General features: G+C 33.7%; 3 protein-coding genes across 6 annotated transcripts; all 3 read right to left on the minus strand.

The window, feature by feature from the left end:
- Positions 1-1,382: 1,382 nt before the first annotated feature.
- LOC128194047 (uncharacterized) lies at positions 1,383-5,559 on the minus strand. The gene is made up of 6 exons (XM_052868628.1): positions 5,482-5,559; positions 5,261-5,363; positions 2,047-2,151; positions 1,897-1,945; positions 1,721-1,816; positions 1,383-1,632 (listed from the first exon to the last, which is right to left on the minus strand). The coding sequence occupies exons 3-6, from the start codon at positions 2,133-2,135 to the stop codon at positions 1,543-1,545; spliced, it is 324 nt and encodes a 107-aa protein (XP_052724588.1). The 5' UTR covers positions 2,136-2,151; positions 5,261-5,363; positions 5,482-5,559; the 3' UTR covers positions 1,383-1,542.
- LOC128194046 (uncharacterized) lies at positions 2,158-2,758 on the minus strand. The gene is made up of 2 exons (XM_052868627.1): positions 2,480-2,758; positions 2,158-2,397 (listed from the first exon to the last, which is right to left on the minus strand). Exons 1-2 carry the CDS (start codon positions 2,680-2,682, stop codon positions 2,193-2,195), a joined length of 408 nt encoding a protein of 135 aa, XP_052724587.1. The 5' UTR covers positions 2,683-2,758; the 3' UTR covers positions 2,158-2,192.
- Positions 5,560-10,100: 4,541 nt separating the features above from the next.
- On the minus strand, positions 10,101-16,899 carry LOC108347471 (homeobox-leucine zipper protein ANTHOCYANINLESS 2). 4 transcript variants are annotated; one of them, XM_017586735.2, is made up of 10 exons: positions 16,760-16,899; positions 15,600-16,408; positions 15,273-15,493; positions 14,931-15,048; positions 14,137-14,820; positions 13,884-13,985; positions 13,579-13,785; positions 11,906-12,080; positions 11,447-11,814; positions 10,101-10,973 (listed from the first exon to the last, which is right to left on the minus strand). In XM_017586735.2, the coding sequence occupies exons 2-10, from the start codon at positions 15,819-15,821 to the stop codon at positions 10,578-10,580; spliced, it is 2,493 nt and encodes an 830-aa protein (XP_017442224.2). In that variant the 5' UTR covers positions 15,822-16,408; positions 16,760-16,899; the 3' UTR covers positions 10,101-10,577. The 4 variants fall into 4 exon arrangements, with proteins under 4 accessions (XP_017442224.2, XP_017442223.2, XP_017442222.2 ...); XM_017586734.2 differs by having other exon boundaries at positions 16,723-16,894; XM_017586733.2 differs by having other exon boundaries at positions 15,600-16,894.
- Between the last annotated feature and the right edge of the window lie 6,889 nt (positions 16,900-23,788).

Genomic DNA, 23,788 nt, shown 5'->3' on the forward strand with positions numbered 1-23,788 from the left:
GCAAGAAAGAGGCCCACAAGATAATGTCCTAAAGCAAGCAAAATTGCCATTCCTTCTTTCTCATATCCTTTCATTTTCTTGACTTTATTACCTTCGTCCACACCTAGTATTGGGATTTCATCGATCACACCTCACGTGTATTCATCCCCCTTTCTTTATGCATAATATTAATCATTTGACTTATGTCATACCCCTAATCAGACAATTTATGTTATCTATAATAATCCTTTTCTCGATAATTGTTATACTACAAGTCAATTTTGTTGATTTTGATTCTAATCCTAATAGTTGGATTCAACACTTATTATTAGTTCACAAACTAATTTATTTTAATAATTTGTTTTTTAAGTTAGAGTTTTTTCATTTTGATATTTTTCTACAATTGTATTGTCATTTTTTATTATAATGATGGGTCAGGTGATCTGTTTTGACAACACTAAATAGAATATGTTTATATTAAATTTTTTGTGAAACTCGTATGTTAAATTCATGCTCACTACACCATTTTGTTGGATTTTTTATTAGGAAAACCGTGAACAAAAATTTGACACCAATATATCATAAACAATTCATATAAGAAAACCAAGACACCACTTCCAAACAATAGGTAACTCTACTTTCTTTCTAATAAACTACTACTTATGTTATTTCTACTCAATATAAGACTAAAGCCTTAGAATCCTAGTGTAAACACCACTATTTAATTTAATTGTAACGTCACCTCGTTAAAAAAGAGAAAAAGGTGAATCATGGAAAAACTATCATGAGGTAGAATACATGTACATAACCCAAGTTCAGTGAATTGTTTGATTGAGCTATAAAATCCAAAGTGGTATGCACTGATCATGAATGAAAGGGTGGAGTTGTGACATTGAGCATATATATGCATATATGGTTTATTATTAGTAGTCACTAGTGCAGAAAAGGCTTTTTACGTCCGATATTTTGGCCTTTTGACGTCCGGCGTACGCCGGACGTCTATGCGGTAGACGTCCCTCAGACGTCCGTCCTGCCACGACGGACGTTTATACGAACGTCCGCTCTTCCTGAGGACGGACGTCTATGTGAACGTCCGCTCTGCCTGAGGATGGACGTTTATATAAACGTCCGCTGCATCAGGACGGACGTTTATAGAAACGTCCGTGGCCTGAGGACGGACGTTTATATAAACGTCCGCTGCATCAGGACGGACGTCCACATAAACGTCCGCTGCTGTCTGAAGACGGACGTCATCCTCGCTGAGTTATTTTGGTGTAGCGCTGGGGGTGGGACGTCCGTATGTGCACAGACGGACGTCTATAGACGTCCGACTGTACACTAACAGACGTCTAGGGGGCGTTTTTTTTTTAAAAAATTTGTTTGTTTTCTCAATAGAACCACACCTGAAAAACAGAAAAATGTCCCAGAACAATTCTCCAATAACATAAATATGCGTTTTATATAAACAAAATTCTACTTAATGTTCAATCCACTACCAAACTATTAACATAAAAATAAAACTAAAACCAAACAATGTTCAATCAAGAAGAAATATAACTATTCCTAACTCCATCTTTGTAAAAGATAAGCGGTCCACTCCTGCCTTATCTGGTTAATTGTGTCCTCTGCAATAGGCGATGTAGTCTTGAAGCGCTGCAAAATTCAAGAAAGATTCATTATTGTTTCATATATAGTTGAAGATGATTTTAATTTGTAATGTATTGAAGGTATACATCATTACCTCATTCCAGTCATCTGTAATGACAGCTCGAATGATGGTCTTAATCCAACACATCACATAGAAGCCACATTCCCATGAATCTACCTGCTGGTTACACTAAAATAACAAACTAAATAGTTAAAAATTTAGATCATTCAATAACATAAATGAATTAGAAACTATAAATGACTTACAACCTTTGGATACAAAATTTGAACCAATTGACCACGAGATTTACCAATAACTCTGTACAGATTGAAAACACAAAGTATAATTAATATGACTATTTTATCATAAAAGTTGAAGGTTAACATCAAATTGAAGTCATTTTTTGGAGAAACACTTACCCTTGAAGCATGGTTCTCAAGTCATTTTTCATCTTCCTGTGCAACGAACAAAACCATATAATTTTACATTGTTTGGGAATGATAACCATCAGCTGCCAGTGAGACCTATCACGAAGGACAAATAGTTATTCAACTAATTAAGGAAACTATAATAATAAACTGACCACATATAAAAACACGTACCCGTCAATGTATGGCACAAGGTATATGTCTCTTTTGGACTCATCCATCCATGTTTGCAAATAATGTTGTCTGTTTTGAAGTGTGTTACCAGACGGTTGAATGGTCTGAGGTTCAACAAATCCGTACATGGAAGACCGACCTTGGTCTACAACGATTGTGTCCATGTACCTAAAACAACAAAGTTAAGTCGTTAGAAACTATATAAGAATGTAAATAAAAGTAATATCAAAGACCAAATTGACTAACTTACATGCACCACAACTGAATGATGGAAATATTCAACATCCTGTCTCCCTCAATCACCTCCAATGCATCAGAAAATGTGATATAAACTGGCACATGTGGGGGAAGACCAAATACCCTCAAATCCCAGTATAGTTCTAATGATGCTTTCTTCAATCTGGGTAATTTTGTCACTAACTTTGATATAGGATCATCCTCTGCTTCAGCCATGTCATCATCTTCATGTATGACTGTATCATGAATTGGCTGCTTCTGAGGACGTGTGAACTGAAGATAAGAATTTACGTCAAAGCTTTATAAACAATTATATGAAGACAATTAACATAGAAATACTAAGGAAAAAGACATTATACCTGTGGAGTCGAGATGTGGGACATGATCAATGCTCTAGGCCAGGCAATAAATGTTCCTATGGCCTCCCCCACAAAGTTAATTTCTGGAGTGGGTACAGGCACCTGAGCCTGGGGATCCCGAACCTCGTCAATGGTCACACGCACGTGCTGGGGTAATATGGCAACACCATGAATGGTCTCCCCTCCCTCAAGCACTCGTCCGACAGCCACAATGCGTGGGGGATCCCCATCAACCAACAGCTCATATTGACCGCTATACTCATTGGGTTCTACAGCAGAGCATGATCCTCTAGTGCTGACACGAGGTGCTTTTATGATGTTTTCTTCCAAATGGTCTTTGCAGAGGTACTTTTATGATGTTTTCCAAACACAATGTCAATGTTTTTGACTTCGTTGTACACCTCTTGACCATTCCGGGGTCTGCACACAACCTCATCCTCAACACTTCCATTAAATGCTTTTTTCAATCTACGATAAGGATGATTACGAGGAAGAAATTTTCGATGTCTTGTATATACTGTCTTCTGACCATGCTTCAACTGAAGGTAACTAGTGTTTTCTTCACATATGGGACATGCAAAATGACCTTTAACACTATAACCGCTCAAGTTTCCATATGCTGGGAAATCATTTATAGTGCAAAACAACATTGCACGCAAACGGAACTGTTCCTGAACATGTGAATCAAACACGTCGATGCCTTCTTCCCACAACAATTTCAAATCATCAATTAAAGGTGCTAAGTAAACATCAATGTCATTTCCAGGTTGTCTAGGACCCGATATCATCATGGTCAACATCACATATTTTCTCTTCATGCACAACGAAGGAGAAAGATTGTAAATCATCAACATAACTGGCCACGAACTGTGTTTGCTACTTAAGTTTCCATAAGGATTCATACCATCAGTTGCAAGTGCAAGCCTTAAGTTTCTTGGATCTGCACCAAATTCAGGGAATTTGTCATCAATCTTTTTCCATTGTGGAGAATCAGCAGGGTGTCGAAGAAGATTATCGCACTTTCTTTCGTCAGAGTGCCATTTAAGGTTCTTTGCATCTTCTTTAACAGAGAACATACGTTTGAACCTAGGTATTATAGGCAAATACCACATCACCTTACCAGGTGCACCATCATTACCTTCATTACCAGTGACTCTGTCAGATTTCTTTTTAAAACGGGATAAACCACATGTTGGACAATAGTTTAACGAAGCAAACTCCTTTGTGTACAAAACACAATCATTAGGACAAGCATGTATCTTTTGATATTCAAGACCCATTGGACATAAAATTTTTTTGGCCTCGTAATTACGAATAGGTAGAGTATTATTTTCTGGAAGCATCTCCTTCAACAACTCCAACAACTCGGTGAAACTTTTATCGGTCCATCCATTCCTTGCTTTTAAACTAAACAACTTTAAAGTTGAAGACAAGCGTGTAAAGTTTGAGCATCCTGGGAACAACGGTTGCTCTGAATCATTAATAAGAGTATCATACAAATTAGCCCTTCCAAAATTATCTTCACCGACATCACGTATCATGTCCTCTAAATGGTCACTCATCCATTCTTCCACATAATTTGTTCCTCGTGACGTGGTAGGCTGCTCAAGTACTTCTCCATGCCAAGTCCAAACGGTATAAGTCCTCATTATGCCGTACATGAATAGATGGTCACGCACATTGCCTAAGTCTTGGCGTATTTGATTAAGACAACGCACACAAGGACAAAAATATGTCCCGTTGACAGACTTAGCATTTTGTTCAACGTATTGCAAGAACTGCGAAACACCCTTGTCATATTCTTCACTCATGCGACGTTCGTTCATCCATCTTCGATCCATACTATGTTCGTAAAATCATCAGTTCAAGTGTTTTAACTCTCACAAGGTTAGGCCCTACCCATTCAAAAAAATTAATTTTCATAATTTGCTCAGCCACGTGCATTGAAGTCTACGTCATAAAATTGATACAATTTCGGCAGCATTTCGCATTGGTCTCCAAAATACACGAAATGAGAGTAGTCAACGATGACCACAATCAAATATGCATCCGGAGAACAACACAAGTACTGAACCGAAATTTCATCAATCTTATCCTTAAACTCCAGTTGTCATGGTATTGCAAATTATGAAAATTAATTTTCTCAAACTGTCCAATCGGACAATTCAAAATTTAACACAAACGATTAAAAGATTAATCGTTTGTCTTAAATTTCAAACGGGAACTAAGTGTCACTCAATGTATGGCAATAACTAATACACAATAACACATACATGCATACACAAAATTTAACAGTCAAAAACATCCATACACTAATACACATTTCGCATTAATCGTTTAACACAATAACATAACTAATACACATTATAGTAAAAAACGTCCATACACAAAATCCACATACATGCATACACAAAATTTTCAACCAACAAGCTAACCTGAAAAGTAGATTCCAAATGAGAAGGAGGGAAGTGGAGGAGTAAACGGCCTAACACGCAGTCCAAAAAGAGTCAAGGAAGTCGCCCAAGAACACGCAAGAATCTGCAAAAAAACGGACCCAAAACAATTTTTAATCGGTTCAAATCAAAGACATTTCATCACAGAGCAATGTAATCGGATTAAATGTAATTTTAAACGGTCCAAAAGTGAGAAAACCAACCTCGAATATCAATGGCGCAGCAGCAGAGTCGCGAACGGCGGGGAAGAAGACGAACAGTGAATGGTCTCGGTTCGCGCTTTCCATTTTAATGATCATAGACGTCCGTCCCACGTGGGCCGGACGTCTATAATATTATAGACGTCCGGCCCACCACTAATATGACGTTGTAATGAATTTAAAATTGAATTTCGCGGGGCTTTACACGTCCGTTCAGATGGCGCTGACGTCTATAATTTTATCAACGTCCGTCCCAAGACGGACGTCTATAATTCTGATGAAAACCTAAACGATTCAACTACCCATGTCAGTCCTCTGAACCTCCGTTCTGAGGGGCGCGGACGTCTATAATATTTTAGACGTCCGCGCCCCTCAGAACGGACGTTCAGAGGACTGACAGAGTGGCTGGGGTAATAATTACTTAAAGTCCACTAAACGTCCGTTCTGGGGGGCGCGGACGTCTATAATATTATAGCCGTCCGCGCCCCTCAAAACGGACGTCTATAATGTGATAAACGTCTAGCTCGACCCAGGACGGACGTTCAGAGATTGACAACGGCAGCCTCTCAAACGTCCGTCCCCCCTATGACGGACGTCTATAATGTGATAAACGTCCAGCTCGACCCAGGACGGACGTTCAGAGATTGACAACGGCAGCCTTTAAAACGTCCGTCCCTGTGACGGACGTCTATAATGTTATAAACGTCCAGCTCGACCCAGGACGGACGTTCAGTGATTGCCAACGGCAGCCTTTAAAACGTCCGTCCCTGTGACGGACGTCTATAATGTTATAAACGTCCAGCTCGACCCAGGACGGACGTTCAGAGATTGACAACGGCAGCCTTTAAAACGTCCGTCCCTGTGACGGACGTCTATAATGTTATAAACGTCCGTCTCGACCTAGGACGGACGTCTATAGTTCCACTTATTTACTATTATGCCACCGGTCAATTATATACGTTGGGGATTCGTTGGACGGACGTCTATTCGGGGACGTGAAAAACCGTTTCTGCACTAGTGAGTGGTAAGCAGATGTATATTTTGAAATGGGTGAGATTGTATATATGTATACCTTGTGACACATGGTGAGAAAAGTTTGGTTGAATTGAAGCTTGATGGGGAGAGGCATAGAATGAAATGTTGGAATTGGGAGTGTGTGAGGTCTGGGATTGTGGTGAAATGTCTGCAATAATATTGGCATTGATTGAAAGCAATTGAAAGTTGCATGAGTAGGTGCATTAGAAGTGGCCAAAAGAGCTTTTTACCCACACATTCATCCTCACTCTTAAGATATACACTCATATCCATTCTTCACATTATTACCAAATATCATACACACATCCAACATCTCAATTTCTTCACACCATCACTCGCTTTCCAACTTCCCTAATCATTCTAATCTTCCAAACTTCACACTGTTCACAACACAGTAACCATTTCATATTCTTCCAAACTATATACCACAATATCCCCTCTATTCATCCTTTCTTTCAACATTTACATTCAAAGGCTCTGATTAAAAACCCCAAAATCAAATCTTCTTCTACTTTCAATAACTTAGGTCATATCATATTCTATTTTACCACTTCTTACAAATTTTAATCTCATGCTAAAATGTTTAAAATCCCCTTGTTTTTATCGGATTTGAACCAAATGAGAAAAAGTTATATTTTAAAAATAGATAATATTTCATCATGTTTAAATTTTTAAAATTCCCTTATTCACGCACGCACGGAGGATTATTATCATACTTTATAAATAATCATATATAACAGTTGATTTTAATGGTGTTATTTTAATTCTAAAACGTTTAAAATTGATATAATTTTTTATTATTAAAGGTTTTTTTATTTATCACGTGAAAATCTTTTAATGACGTCATCATCTATTTATTGTGAAATGGGTTTTAAATTAGTGTGTTTGTTTTTTTCTTTGAGAAGAAAATTATTGTTTATATAAATGCAATTTTTAAAATTTTGTGACATTAATTGAGGAAGATAAGTTGCATGTGTGTGGTCTACATCATATTTAAATCCAATCAATTAGGATAGCATTTCATTTAAATATTTAAAGTATATATATTTATGATAGAATAACAACATTTTCTCTCTCTATTTGTATGTTAGAACCAATTCACACTATTGTATACCTCTATTCTATGTTAATTTCTTGAACACTTCCTTTGTAATGATTATTATAACTCTATATATGGTATCATTAAGCAACATTTGTCAACCTTAGTCATAAGAGTAGCGAAACAGCAGTGTCATAATTGTATGTCTCATAATGTGTTATTAATATCTTTCCTACTAATAAAAGATAGGATAATGATACTTTGACAACATTTTTTTGACAATATTTTAACACTGTATACGTGTCATTCTGTGATTGGTCTATATTGGTGTTTATGATTATTATTATTGATTGTGAAATAATTTTGGACCAATCACAGAATGACACGTAGACAGTGTTAAAATGTTGTCAAAAAAATGTTGTCAAAGTATCATTATCCTAAAAGATATTCATGTTGTACATTTTATACTTAATTATTACTATTTTATAAATTTTGTGACTAAACTTTTTTGAAAGTATATTTTACTATTTTGCTTTTCAATTTTCATTTATTTAATTATTCCATTAAATATTTAAAATTTAGTTGACTGCATACAATCAAATAGTGAAAGCTTCTGAAAGTTAGTTTTTTGTTTTTTCACTTTCAATTGTTCTGTTATCATAGCATTGGCTTTATCTAGTTTGACTTTAAATATAATTTGTACATACAATTTTAAATATGTATATTTAATGTTAAATGTATTGAATAAAGTGTTTACTACTAGAAATAGAAATAGTTTAACTCATCTAATAAATATAACAACAATGTTTCCTTAATAGTTACTGTGACAATTCCTCTTCTAGCAATTATTGGGTTAAGAATACAATATATAATTGTTGAACTCATCATTTATTGTTAAATAAAAAAAAACTTTAGTTAATAGTGATAAAATAATTTCCTTTTATTTAAAAATACTTACACCTTTGATTGAATTATACCTTAATCAATCAATCTTATTCATAGAACCATTCATGCAAACCTACACCAAAATTAATATATATTTTCCTGTTATTGATTTAATTTACACTCTTCTTACGCAAGTTAAATAATATTTTTTCCTTTTGTTGTTTCTCTAATTAAAAAAGGTTGGTTGTAGAAAACAAAATTAAAAAATAAGATATGGGTGAGATTTTAATCACATGTCATTTTCTGATACAGACAAAAAGGGATGAGCTTTTAATCACATGTCATTTTCTAATACAGGCAAAAAGGATGATTGATTTCAATGCCTTACCTCAAACTCTCATTGCATGTCTCTATTTTTCATTATGGGTTTAGATTCTTAAAATAGTTCTATGGATGATTTATATTTGTTTATTATTGTTGTATATATATTTAGATTAAAAAAGAAGACTAGTTATTAAACTCAAAGAATCTTGTATCATATAATTTATTAAAAGATTATAATTGTTTAGGTATACTTAATAGACTTCCATAGTTTAGAAGTTGAAACAGTAATAATTTAAATATATATTATTCTAATTATTTAAGATGAACAAAATTATAACATTCTAAATTCAAAATCGTACACTATGTCGACACACATTAACAATATTATTTAATAAAAAAAACTTGATTTGAGAACATAAACATTATATTGAAACAATTAATATGATTTTTAGACCATTATTTGAAAAGTTTATTCAATATAATTTATTACACTCATTTAACACTCTAAAATAATAATATTTTAATCATATTTATATTATTTTTAATTTAAAATTATAATATATATTATTCTATTATTAAAAAATAATGCTAAAGGAATGTATTTTTAGAAAGAGTAAAGAAACTTTTTCTATAAAATATAATATGGCTGTTTAATTAAATTATCATTCATGATTAAATTAGTATTTTCATACTATTTGGTAGACTCCACTTCTTTATTTTTATTTGCTGTTTTTACCTAAGACAATTGTAAAGATAGGTAAAAACAAAAAGAGTGAAAATTAAAGAAATCTAAAATTGCTGATGCAATTATTTTTCCAATAATACCAACACTAATTTAAATAGATGATATTAATTTTTCAAATAAAATAAAAACTGAATAAAAAAAGTAATATTTAAATTTAAAAAAAAAAACTATTAAGTCTGTATTGAAATGATGGGAGGAAATTAACTAGAAATGAAATAGGGAAAGGGAAAGGTACAGGTATAGGCAATAGTATGTATGATGACGATGGTATGGTAGGCACAGTGGTAACGGATTAACATCAAATCAAACGGGTGGATGATGGTGCCAAAACGGCGTTATCTTGAAAATCCCCACTGTTGTTTCACTGTCAGATAATGCTCCTAACTAAGGTGGTCGTGTAAGATGGTTATTGGATGAATCAACAAACTGCCATAACCTTTGCATTTAATGATGCCAACGCTTCCTCCAACACCTTCTGCACACTCATTTAATGCATACCAGACACTCTCACTCTCCTCCACCACCATTTTTATACCTATTTATCTCATCACATATTATAAAAATATTTACAAAATAAAAATACTTAAAAACTCATTTCCCAATATTAACCAAAATCATGGATTAAATACATCCTACCAATCGATATTCAAGGAAAAACTTTTCCATGCCATACATCAATCTAAAAACTCCACAATAATATTTTAACTAATAAATACTAACAAAACCTTTTATTTTTATGTTTCTGTTTTTCCATTCTCTATTCTTTCTTCTACTCGAGCAAACAAAAAGGTCGACCCGAGTCAATACCCGAACCACGACCCTTGCCTTGTGCTAAGGAACCTCATCCTACCAGTTTCGGATCCTTATCACCATGCAAGGAGCTTTTTCTCTTTTTCCATGCGCGGTTCGTTCTTGACTCAAACAACCATCCGTCATTCACACGCGCCCCACCCATTACATGTTTCAATGTCTAAACCTTCAAAATCTCAACAAATGAGGAAAAAGAAAAAAAAAACACACTCACGTGACTTAGGGATGACAATGACATGATCAATCACGTGATGGTGATGGTTAACTTTCGCAGTGCAGAGCAGCTTTGATTTTTTGAACGGTGCATGATATGAGGTTGTTCACGGTTTCCACGGACTCTACTGTGAGCTTGGCTGTAGGAAGACTATTCACAAGGATCTGAAACGCAACCGTTAAAAGGGACCCACTCACGCGTGCCACACCATTATCACCACCGTTTGTTGCGGCAGTAGGCCCATTCTGTGACCCACGAGACCCGGGTCCATCAGGAACAATAGCAAATCCCGATGGCAACAGTGCCACATAAGCTGAATCACCACCGTTCATAACGACATGCATGGCCGGAATATCCACCGGCGCGTACACCACAAGCGACCCTGCCTCGTCTATGCATGTCTCCTGTAATATCAGCATGCTGCTCTGGCTGGAGTTTATGGCCTGCAACACAAGAAGAAAAAAAACACTAATTAAATAAAACCCAGTTCAAAGTGAAATAATATAACTAGTGTGTTGTCATTTTCCAGAGGCTGGTCAAACCTGAATCTAAATTTTTTATTTTCACTTTTTAAAATTTTCATGTTTATTTTTTTAAAAATTGAATAAAAAACAAGAAGTCAGAAACAGACGTCTTATATTTTGACTTTTTTTATTTTAGTGATTCATCAAAATCTGCCTCCATTGATACTTCCAAAACTTCCATCGTTGTCCTTCTCAAAGTTTCAGCAGCTCTCATCCAAAAACTAAACGACAACCAACGCCATTTCCAATCCAAACACTAATGAAAACAAAAACATTAACACAAACTTTGCATGCCCTAACAAAGAAATTATCGCAAAAGCATTCACACATCTAAAATCACGAAAAAAAAAAAAACTTTGTAACGAAAATGATAGGAGTGAGAAGAAGCATACACTGGCTCGGAGGAGAGAGACGCAGTTGCCGTGGTCTTGGCCCTTGGCGATGTGGGCCATCTCCTGCATGGGCCCGCCGTTGGAGAGTATGTCCCACTCGCTTCGGAGGCGCTCGTCCCGAAGGAAGTCAAAGAGCCTCTGCGGCGACACCGGGAGCCAAACGGAGGTGGCGGCGCTCAGCACAATCCCCGGCGGCTCGCCGGGATCATCCACGCTCTTCCTTGTCATCACCCTCACGTCCTCATCCACGTTCCCGGGGTTGAGCTTGTTCCACTTGTGCACCGTGGAGGCACACACTCCGGCGCAGAAGTTGTTGGTCATTCGCTGCGCCAGCTTCACCATGCTCCGCCTCCCCCCCGCTGTTATTGCTGCACCCACCATCAAAATCATGAATCTTAACAACAAAACATTTGTCATGTAAAAAAATATTGATCTTTTAGAATGCCCATATCAAAATACCTGAATGGTCTCGAGAGGGTGCTGCTGAGGACATTAAGATCGCAAGACACTCGCATTGCCGTTGAAGGGTAGCCACCCAACGCTGAGCACCGAACCCCATGCCTGAGTTCAACGATGGTCTATAAACCTGGTGAATTTGGCTCTCATCGTATTCTGCGTGCTCCACCCATGTCACCTTCAAGCCACATGCAACCAACCATGTCAAAATTCATGCATGTCACAAAATTATTTCAAAACCACTGTTCTCTTAATTAATTAATTAAGTTCATCGTGTTGACTAATTGAAGTGTATGCATAATAAAATAAGGTTATGTATGTATGTTTGTTTATGGCGACAGTATATAAAAAAATGTGTAAAAGCAAATCTTAGAAAAGCCTGAAGACTGGGCTCAGCAACAGACATAGGTATCTCTCATGGACCTCGACAAGTACATAAAATATTGGTACTATATAAAGTCAAGATGCAGTATTTACAGGAGCAATGGGGTACTGTGAGCATCGAGATTTACAACCAAACAAAAACTCAGAGGAAACAGACAAAGTACTCAGTCTCTGATTTTTTACTCCAAGGGTTTTCATTCAATATTATATGTAACAGCCCTATCCGATCATAGGTCTGGAACTAGGCCACATTCGATCTCGTGAATTAAATAATGCTACAAAGATACTTATTGTGTGGTGTCAAAGATTGGAATAGAAACATCATATGTATTTTTTATAGAATCAGAAAGTGCGTGCAAGATCATATGGCCGATTTCATACAAATGGATATCTTATTAATGTCTTCAAGATGGCATAAATTTAAGTGATGGAGATTTTTGTGAATAAATTAATGGATTGATTTGAATTTTATACCACACAGGAAATACTCTCTATTCCAAAACTAACACTGTTATCTTATGAGGAATCTATGCATAGATTAAAAAATTATCAGCTGATGTGTGCATGTTTCGATTAAAATACCTTTAGTACTTTATTGATAGTTGAGATATTTATAAATTGATTATTTTGTCAAAGGAGTCTATGGGATTGAAGATCAAACGTTGAAAACTCCACATTGGAATATAATTGTTAAATTGAGATCCGACTCTGCTGCAATGATATTATGTAAACTTTTGGAAAAAATGAAATGAATTTTGTGTGAAAATCATCACTGACAGAATAGTTATATAGAGAGTAGTCACTAGACTAGCCAAGTTACTTCGAAACAGGAGCTCATAAAAAGCTTCGAAAAGCAAAGCCCCGTGATTCCTTGGCATGGTGTTTTGTTTCTCTTGAATATTCTGTACTTGGCTCCAACGACCAGTAACTTCCATGAACAAATGTGATTAAAAACCAAAGGGAAAGATACCCACTTCGGAAGTCATAATAAATTCAATATAAAAATGAAAGCTATTAAATACTAGTGTATATTTTGGTAATAACAGTGGCTGCATGGTCAATAGTTTCTAGGAGGAATATAAATCATTTTTGCAGTCCTCAAAGATTAGGATTCTGAAGAAAAGCACATAATAATATTTTAGCAGTCAATTATTGTAAAAAACCCTCCTTTCTTCTAACCCTTTTATGCTAAGGAGGATATAGTAGTATAATCATTACTCTTTTGTACTAGGGAGTAGGAGTTAGAATAGAATGATCCCACACTAAAAACTAGAAAGAGTGTTTCAGTTTACCTTGGAGTAACCATTGGGCATGTCTTGCACAACACAACCAGAAGGAAGCCTCCTACAGTTGACAAAAGTGGATGGTGCTCCTGAACTTTCTCTGATGGACACATCGACCACTGCCCAAACCCCTTCTGCGTGCTGCTTGCAAAACCTTAGGAAATTGACCTCACGAACAGGAACCAAAGGCGAAAGAACTTGAAGTTCGGCATGCATCTGAGCACCAGATTTAAAGGGTCAGAAACCAAAATCACACCCCATTTCCCTTCACCAAGAAATTAAAAAGAACTTGAAACAACATAAACCAAACTTACTAATTGAAGTGCTCCATTTCTTGATCCATTTATCCCGTTAGATATCACCTCAGTAGTGGAGGTTCTTGCAATGATACAAGGAAACATTTCTGCCCATCGATTCTGTTGAGGCAAAATGCAATTCAGTCATGCATTTCTAGGTGCATTTTCAGCGTTTCACCATTTTCTAAGTTTAGGCCAAGTTTTACGTGCTTCACACACTATTTTCTAATTAAAATTGGAGTTTAGTGAGATGAAATTTCAATTGGCTTACCGCGTCCATGAGAGTCTCAACAAGTGCCAAACTGTTAATGATGACCATGCCATTTTCCCTAGAGGCTTCGGACACAAACCCATTTGGTCTCAAACCAATACAAGGAGTGAAGGTTCTCGCGTACTCCTCATGGTTCATGATTTCCCTCCCACCTTCAACATTCCTCACCCAAAGAGGCTCCCCAGTTTGAGCCATCTTCACCAACTCATCCATGGCAGCCAAAGCAAGCTCAAGAAACATGGACCTTTCCATGGACCTATCAAACCCACCCACAACAGAAGTTGGTCGGGTACTAGTGGGAGACACCATAGCCAAAGGGTTGTTAGACACAGACATCGACATTCCCATTCCAAAATCTTGTCCCAAAGGCAATGTAGTGCCTATGCTCATTCCACCAAATCCGTTCCCCCCAACGCCAAGCTCCAAACTTGAATTCGGTAACGAAGAAACGGGGCGACCCAGAAACTTGCCCGTGAGTGCACACACGCGATCGAGCTCGTCCTTCAACCGGGCGTTCTCAATCCGAAGGTGCTGCTCCTCCAGCGAAATCTCGCCGATGATGGCAGGGCCACCGCAATTGGAGCACATGGGGTTCCTCATTGCGTCCCTGATAGACATGTTCTCCGCTCTCAGCTTGTCGTTCTCTTGCCTTAGCAAAGTGTTCTCGTGCCGCTCCAACTGGGTCTGGTACAACCGTACGTAAGAAGGCAAAAGTTTCAAACTGCATCAGAAACCTCAAAAAGGAAGAAAAGGAGTGTGAAAGTGACTTTGTGAGAGTTTGAAGCGTGCCACACCTTCATTTGGGTTCTCCGGTTTTGGAACCAAAACTTCACCTGTCGAGTTTCCAAGCACAGTCTCTTGCTAAGTTCGAGTCTTTGCTTCTCATCTGGATGAGGACACTCCTTGAACAACCTGAACCCCATTAAAAAAAATTCAAAAAAAATCATCCACCATTCAAATCACAAATAACATACACGTACAACGTGTTTAGGAAGTAAGAAACTGTTTTGGAACCAAGGTTAACCATTAGGCTTATAGAATTGCATGTTACTATGCATAAGAGTGAAGAAGAAAAAGAATAAGAAGAATAGAAGGATTGAATGGTGAAATGAAAAAGAAAATGAAAATGAAAATACGCTTCGAGTTCTTGTATCTGCTGAGGGGTGTGTCGGTGATAGCGTTTTTTCCTGGGAGGGTTGTCGGCGGCATCTTGTTCATCGCCGGAAGCGCCGTCGATGTTGTCGCTGCCAGATCTGCTTTCATGTTCTTCTTCTCTGCTTCTTCGCAAACCGTTTGGTTCGAAGCTATTTTCGACCATTCTATTCACATCTTCTTGTCCATCTATATTGGTTTGCTGCTTTTGTTTCATTTTTTGCAAACAAGAAAGGAAAAGAAATTAGGAAACACAGTACAACATGGTACCAACACGCTAGTTTTTAAAGTAAAGTAACGAGATCTCTCACAAGTGCCAGAGATAGTCCTGGGGAGTTGAACATGGATTTGGCCAGGGTTGGAGTGGTGGTGGTCACCAGGCGTGGCTGAGAGATTGCACCAAAGGGCATTCTATCGTCTTCGTTGGTGTTGGTATGGGTGGTGGTGGTAACGTTGCTGTAAGGAATATCCGAAAGGTCGTGTCTGGCTACGCCACTACCTGATTTGTTTTCAAGAAAACCCCCAAAACTCATCAAAGAAGCCACTTTTCTCTTCAACAGAAGTACCCCAACAAGCCTAAAATTTTTACCCTGAAACCCCTCGAACTCACTTCTTCTTAAGCATCGAATTGCTTCATCAGTGAGAATTCAGGCGTCAATTAGCTACCCCAGAATTTTGAAACTCAAGAAAGACTCAAAAGATGAAGTGGGACGGTCAGAAAGAGACTTATATACTCTGGGAGAGTGATCAAAGAAGAAACTTTCAAGGTAAAGGGGGAAAGAATAGAGACAGAGAGATAGAGGAGACAAAAGGATAAAACCCCAATGTCTCAGCTTTCTCTCTGTAGCAGAAAGAAAAAAAAATGCTGTCTTTTTCTTTTCTTCTATTATTTGTAGAGAAAGAAAGGAAGCCTAGAAACCCTTATGCTATTACAGCAGCCTCCTTCTTCTTTCTCTATTCCTCTCTTAGTAGTGACCCTTTGAGAGTGGCACTTTGTGGCGACACAGTTGAATTGTAGCTTCAATCCATTGGCTTGGGGTTAAATGGAAAAGGGATATAAGAACCCTACTGTCTTTGCGTGTATGTGCCTCATTCTTTGCATGCTTGACTCTTGTAAAGCCTAAAAGGAAAAAGACAGAAAACAAAATAAAAAAAAAAGATGCAGTTTTTAATTATAGTTTTAATCAAGTAACATGTTTATATTTAATCTATGAAGGCTCTTAAAAAGTGACACTCTGGTTTTAATCAAAAGCTTTGTGTTTGACTTTTGTAATAGAATAACAGTATGACACTATTATGCTAAGGAAAAGGGTGAAAGATTGAAGAAAATGAAAATGGTTATAGATTGTACAGAGAATGATGAGAGAGAGAGAGAGAGAGAGAGAGGAAAAAGGTGAAGATAAAACGTAACGTGTGGACTATTGGAAGCCTTACAAATAGATGGATCCAAAAAGGGTCGGTTGACTCTTACTGTGATGGCTGATGGTATTTGCACAGTATCCCCAGAAAGCCTGTGAGTGACTGTGAAAATTGCAAAGTGCCTTTTTGATGAGCTTTTTGGAGAAGAAAGTAAACCAAGTTATAGAATGATGATGATAGGGTCCTATGGTGTTTGTGTGTGTTTGGGTATGAGATCCATAGGATAGGACTCTTTCACACAAATCTCAACCTTTCTTCACAAACCGTCCTAGGGATTCTCAATAATTGGACTAAGCTTGCTTTAATCACTCCTTAGAAGACAAAAATCACACAACTTTTTACACTTTTCTCCCTTCCTTTCTTCTTTTTTTTTTCTTTTTAATGAATCTCAAATTAATTCTCGTAAAATTAGAAAAAATGTATATTTTTTCTATAACTTTTAATCTAATTTTGAATTCCTTCTTCTTTTTCTGTTAAAGGTTTATTTTTTTTATTTGGGTAATTATGAAAAGAATTGATGTTGTAGTTAAAGTTATTGGCTAAATAATAAAATGAATGAACAAAGCGTTTTAGTGATAAAAGAAATACAAAAGAGAAATGGGTTTGAAAAAGTAACTTGGGATCATTAATCATATGAGCTAAAAAATTATTTCGTTTATTTTTTTTTCCTTTTTAATGAATCTCGAATCAATTCTCATCATATTAGAAAAAATATATATTTTTTCTATAACTGTTAATGTAAGTTTGAATTTCTTTCTTCTTTTTAAGTTAAAGTTTTATTTTTTTTATTTGGGTAATTATGAAAAGAATTAATGTTGTAGTTAAAGTCATCTGGCTAAATAATAAAAATGAATGAACAAAGCCGTTTTAGTGATAAAAGAAATACAAAATAGAAATCGGTTTGAAAAAGTAACTTGGGATCATTAATCATATGAGCTAACCATTTAATTGCATTTATAAACAAATTAAAGTAAACAGTTTCCAAATTACGGTTACTAAGAATACTGATTTTTAAATTGAAGGAAAATGAATTTATTTCGGATTTGAAGAAGTAATCTCGTGGCCCACCAACTCTTAAAATTTCATAGCATCCTTTGTCAGTGGGGCTGTTAAGAAAAAAGTTAAACGGATTGAAACTTATATTTAAATTCGTTACATTAAAAAATTAATTTGAATTTGTTCTGAATTTAATTTGTAGAGATTGTTAGGATTAATTATTATATATTTAAAGTATTATCTGTTTTTGGAGTGAAAAATTCTATCATAACTTTATCTTTAAAAGAGGTGAAAGAAAAAAAATATATTTAAATTACGTTTAATCTCGACTCTAAATGTTAGATATGATAAAAAGAGTTGAGGTCAACAAATTTGGGATCAGAACTGTGAAAGAATAAATAAATATTTATTTAAACTGCGTTGATCTCTACTCCTAGAAAATGTGACACGATTAGATCTGGTAGAAACATAAGTTCATCAATCGAGATATAAAAGAAATGACTGAATGTTCTTGACGAAGACTTAAGGATCGAATGTTTCATTATTGGTACCACTGTTATATTCCAAGTCCATCAAGTGACATCATTAGAATTAATCACTATACATTTAAGGTCGGCTTTAAAACATGGATCTTGAACGTATATTTGTAGACATGTGGCAGAATCCTAGCAATAGGTGAAATGTTCTTGATGACTGGAATTAAATCTTCTAATGTTGAGAGAGGAAATCCCCTTTCAAAAGACTTTACGACGTTAAAATTAGTAAGAGAGCTGAGATTTTTATAAATAGGAGATTTTTATAAATAGGATGAGTATGAGTATTTATAAAGTGAATATTACTTTAAAATATTAATCATTATATTAGATAATAACATAATTTCTTTATATATATATTAACTTTTTTTTTATTATATATTTTGAAGTCATTAATATATCTAAAGAGGAGTTTTAAATCCATTCATTAAATGGATTAACAATTTGAGTGATTAATTTTAGGTTTAATATTAAATTTTAAGTTTATCATATGTTTTTAATTTAAACTTTATTAAAAAAAATATATTTAATGAATAGTTAAAAATTTTAAAATTTTGAATTGAATATTTGCTATTTAATTTTTTTTAACTGAAATATATGTTTTTTTTCCTTTTTTAGTCATTGTGATTATTTGTGTATTGCAAAATAGTTAATATAAAATAATTTTACATGTTTATATATATATTTATTGTGAAATCTAAAGTTTTATAGTTAATTAATATAACAGGATATTATAATTAATATAAAATAATAAATTATTTGACGTATTAGTTGGATAATAATACATCGACAACTTTTTTAGTATCACTTATAATTATTAAAAGATTATAATTATTATCACTGTTAGGCTTTGTTTACTTAAATAGATTTGGGGGAGAATATGATTAAATGAATTTGAAGGTAAATTTTTTGTTTATTATTTGAGTGGATTTTGGGGTAAATAAGAGTGGATTTGGAAGTAAAATTTGTAAGAATTAATGAAAAATTTGATTGATGTGACTGACTAAAAAAATTTACCTTCAAATTCATTCAATCATTCTCCACCAAATTAATTCATTCATGAATAAAGTTTAATGTTGAAAATAATATCTTCTCATCCTAAATGTTTTCCATAAACATCATTTACTGTATAATATTAATTACAACATCACTTTATATTAATTGCAAATTTAACGTTCTTTAACGCATTAAGATAAATAATAAAGATAATGAGACGAGATAATAACTACATAAATTAATTAATAAAAAAAATATTTAATTGAATTTTTTTTTAATATTTAATAAACAAAACAAATGAATAAAAGCTCAATTTAAAATACTCAAATTAAATTTAAGACAAATAAAAATTTTAGTCACCTTAATTCTTTTTAAACGTTGATTAATGTACATATTACTTAATAATAATTTTTATTAAGTATTTTTATTGAAAAAGCCATTGTGTGATGTATGAGTTTCATATTATCATATCACTTTTTTATTTATTAACTTTCATTTAGTTAAATAATTTACAGCACTAACACTTTTTAATTAATGTTTAATATTTTCAAAACTAAAATATATTATTTTTTTATGATCAATAAATATCTTAAATTTTTTATCATATATAATTATGTCTTATTACTATGATTACCTATTCAATAAATAATAAAAGTAACTCCCTCTCATTCATTGCAACCCTTTGCTAGCCTATATGCACCATGTTCATAGAATTAAATTTCCAAAATATATGTTTTAATGAATCAAAATTTGAAAGATGATAAATATTTAATTAACATTTTCTTTGTAATTAATGCTGATTAAAATTAATGATACCCGCATTTATAAATATTTAATTAAGATTTACATTGTAGTTAATGCTTGCTTTAAAATTAATGATACCCACATTTATAAATATTATTAATATTTACATTGTAGTTAATGCTTGATTTAAAATTAATGATACCCACATTTATAAATATTATTAATATTTACATTGTAGTTAATGCTTGATTTAAAATTAATGATACCCACATTTATTTCCGGATTTTTATTTTTTAAAATTCTTCACATCTCTATCTATATAATTAGGAGTTAGAATTTTCCTTATAATTAAATCTACTATTCACCTTTGCATTGAGTATAGATAATTTTATATAAAATAAATTATATGTAATAATAAAGATGTAGAGCATTAACAGAAAGATGTTTTTCTGTTTATGTAATAATGTAAGTCACAATAGCACAATAGTAGATTTGTAAGCCTCAATAATTCCAACTAAAATATCACCTATCAATTTTATCTACAATTATTTTAATAGATAATATTTAAATTTTATTACACTTGAACATCTTATAAATAAATATGTTATGATAAAAAATGTATTATATATGATTTGGTAAATTATTGAAACTTTACTTAAATATTTATCAGTTTTATTTTATTTTTATCACAACTAGTATTTAAGGCTCTAGTCCTGTACTCAATATATCGGTCAATAAAATTACAATTATTTTATTATATTTAACCTACACAGAGATCCTTACTTAAATCAGTGTTGTTGTCGTCATTCTTATTAGGGTTAAATATGTTTTTAGTCCATAAACTATCAAGCGAATTTGTTTTTAGTCCCACTTTCAAAGTAAGATACATTTTAGTCCTTCTATTTAAAAAAAAAACGTTAATTTTTTATCCTTCCGCAATTAGTTTTGGAGGACCAAAAATTAAGGTTTTTTTGAAAGAGGAGGACTAAAATGTACCTTACTTTGATTTGAAAGAGGAACTAAAAACAAATTCGCTTGATAGTATAGGAACTAAAAACATATTTAACCATTCTTATTACTATTAGATTTTATTATAGTAGTCATAATCAATTAGTAAAAAAATTATCAATCATGTTTAATATAATTATTTTATAATTTTTGTGTGTGAATATTTCAAGGTTTATAATACATATATTAGCAATAGCATGACGAGTGTTTAATCCTTAATAGGTCTTTGATCAGGTAAATATTTCTTAATTTTTTTAATTCCTTCTATTTTCTTTTTCCTTTCAAACCATTCACAGCAACTAGTATTAAAGTTACATAGTCTCATACAATACCACCATTGTATATAAATTTGTCCTAATTTAAGGTATTTATTATGTTATATAAAGTTCAGATTCTAACTTACTATACCACTTCCTCAACATTAATTATTTTTTATATCGATTTATGATTTTCAATCTAATATCTCATATGATTAAAATAATAAATAATTTTGAAACAAAAGATACATAAGACTATTACAATTATCTCATACATAACCATAAGATCAAAAATATACATACATATTAGGATCTTATACCTCTAAGAGTTTTATTACATTGGAGATAAAAATATAATACTAATTTCCAAGACTGATGAAATTGAAAGCGAAAATTGTTTATTTCTAAGCTTCGACACCACTCTCGTCTTGCACTTGATCAACTGGAACGTCTTCATCTGCTCACACTATTAAGTTGATAATCGCAAACAAGAAGAAACAGACAGACAAGCAAACAAAAAGGAAATGGTAAGCTAATGTACCAAAATCAAACATATATCAATTTTGTAGAAGTAAGTATACAACACAAATAAATAAATCAATTTTAAGACATACAATCATTCATTCTAGACTTGATCATCCAGATACATCTATTATGTCAAACTATTGGGGGATATGTACTTATGTGTGGTGAAAAAACTCATCCACATCAAACTATTGCACCATTAAACTACCACACACCAAGGTTAATCTGTCAAACATCTATGGCCAAGAAACAACCACTAGACTAATAACCTTTTGTTACTCTTCACGACATACCCCACCCTCTCTACTTGAAACTAGATGGTTATTAAGAGTGTCAATATCATCTCTCATTTCAAAGCCCCAACATTAATACATTACACTACAAATCACAAAAAATAGAATCTTTCAATGAGATCCATGAAATTACACCTATCACATATGCCATGCATATAACCGATAACACTCACCATATCATGTATGAAATAAATACCAAACATACTCACATTCATCACAATTATGTTATTAACCAAGCATGGTTTCATCATTTACATAATCACATACAATAAGCACATCATAAGAGGTATAGGTAAACTTAGTTAAAATTATGATATTTTCGCTTAGCCACTAGATCTACTTGATCAGCTAGTAGTACCTGATAGTACACTTGCTGAACTAGTAGTACCTGACGGTACACTCGCTCAACCATTAAATATGCTCGCTTAGTTAAAAGTGTCTCACAACACACTTCCTTAGCGACCAAATATGTTTGCTCAACGAGAAAACCACTGGAACTTACAAACTTAAAATTCTCCAAAAAGTCGCCTAACGAGTATATTCTCGCCCATCAAATACCAAGACAGTGAACTCTCTGACTTTTACTTCACCCAATGAGAATAAGCTCGCCCAACAAATATCAATTCAGTGAAATCTCTGACTTTGACTTCGTCTAGCGAGAATAAGCTTGTCCAACGAGTTTGCATATTTATTCAAAATAGGATTCTACATATTTATGTCATTCCAGTCCTAAGAGATTATAGTTTAACTCTAGTCGTAGATGCTCAAAACAACTATACATCAGATTATACATAATTCAATGACTCAAATCACCTCAAATGACATATCAAATATACAACATACCTCTAATTCAACATACAATCACCAAGGATAATTCACCTCGCCTAACCCAACTCAACAGGTCATATTTCACCAGTCATCTCAATTACACAAACCAACTATCATACAAACATACAATCAATAATTAAAAGGTGTTTATTAGTTAAAATATAAGGTAATTAGTTTCCCTTACCTTATAGAAGACCAAATCAGTATAGAAAGCCTAAAACAATTCAATAAGCACAGAAAGTCCTATATGCTCTTACGAACCATATAAACATGATCTAGGTACATTGTTAGGACCACTGATCAACAAAATATAGAAGATTCAAACGTCACATGCATCCATAACTGACTTGCATGCAAAGGAAGACAAAATAGACCAAATAAAATAAGCAGAAAAAAAAACTTACTCTATATGAGAAATCGGTCTAAATTGAAGAGATCGTTGTCAGGATCAATCTTACAGTCTCAACTCTTTAATTAGACAAACAAAGGATGAGAACTCCTAAAGAGAAGTCAGAGAACTCTGGGAAAAGTAGTTTTTAGAGAAATTGTATGTTTTAAATTTATGAAACTCGTTCGTAACGAAACTATTTATATTTAAACCCTTTAGTATTAAATAATTGAGTCTCATTATTTTTAACTCACCACCACTTCTAAAATGTCATTTTTTGGTCTTTACACTAAAAATACTTCAAATTTCCCATCCAAAAGTTACCTAACTTTTTATGATTAAACAAATGTCAAAAACGTATGCTATAATAAATTTCTAAATTAACAATGAATTTTTTATAAAAAATAAATTTATCTAAGTTTTACTTATTGATAAAAATATTTATAGATAATGAATTCATAAGTAAATTTTGTCCGTGAAATGTCAAATTTTTATTTTGGACATTGACCATTT

This window comes from Vigna angularis, chromosome 9, assembly GCF_016808095.1.
Source record: "Vigna angularis cultivar LongXiaoDou No.4 chromosome 9, ASM1680809v1, whole genome shotgun sequence".
In the NCBI taxonomy this organism is placed as follows: Eukaryota; Viridiplantae; Streptophyta; class Magnoliopsida; order Fabales; family Fabaceae; genus Vigna; species Vigna angularis.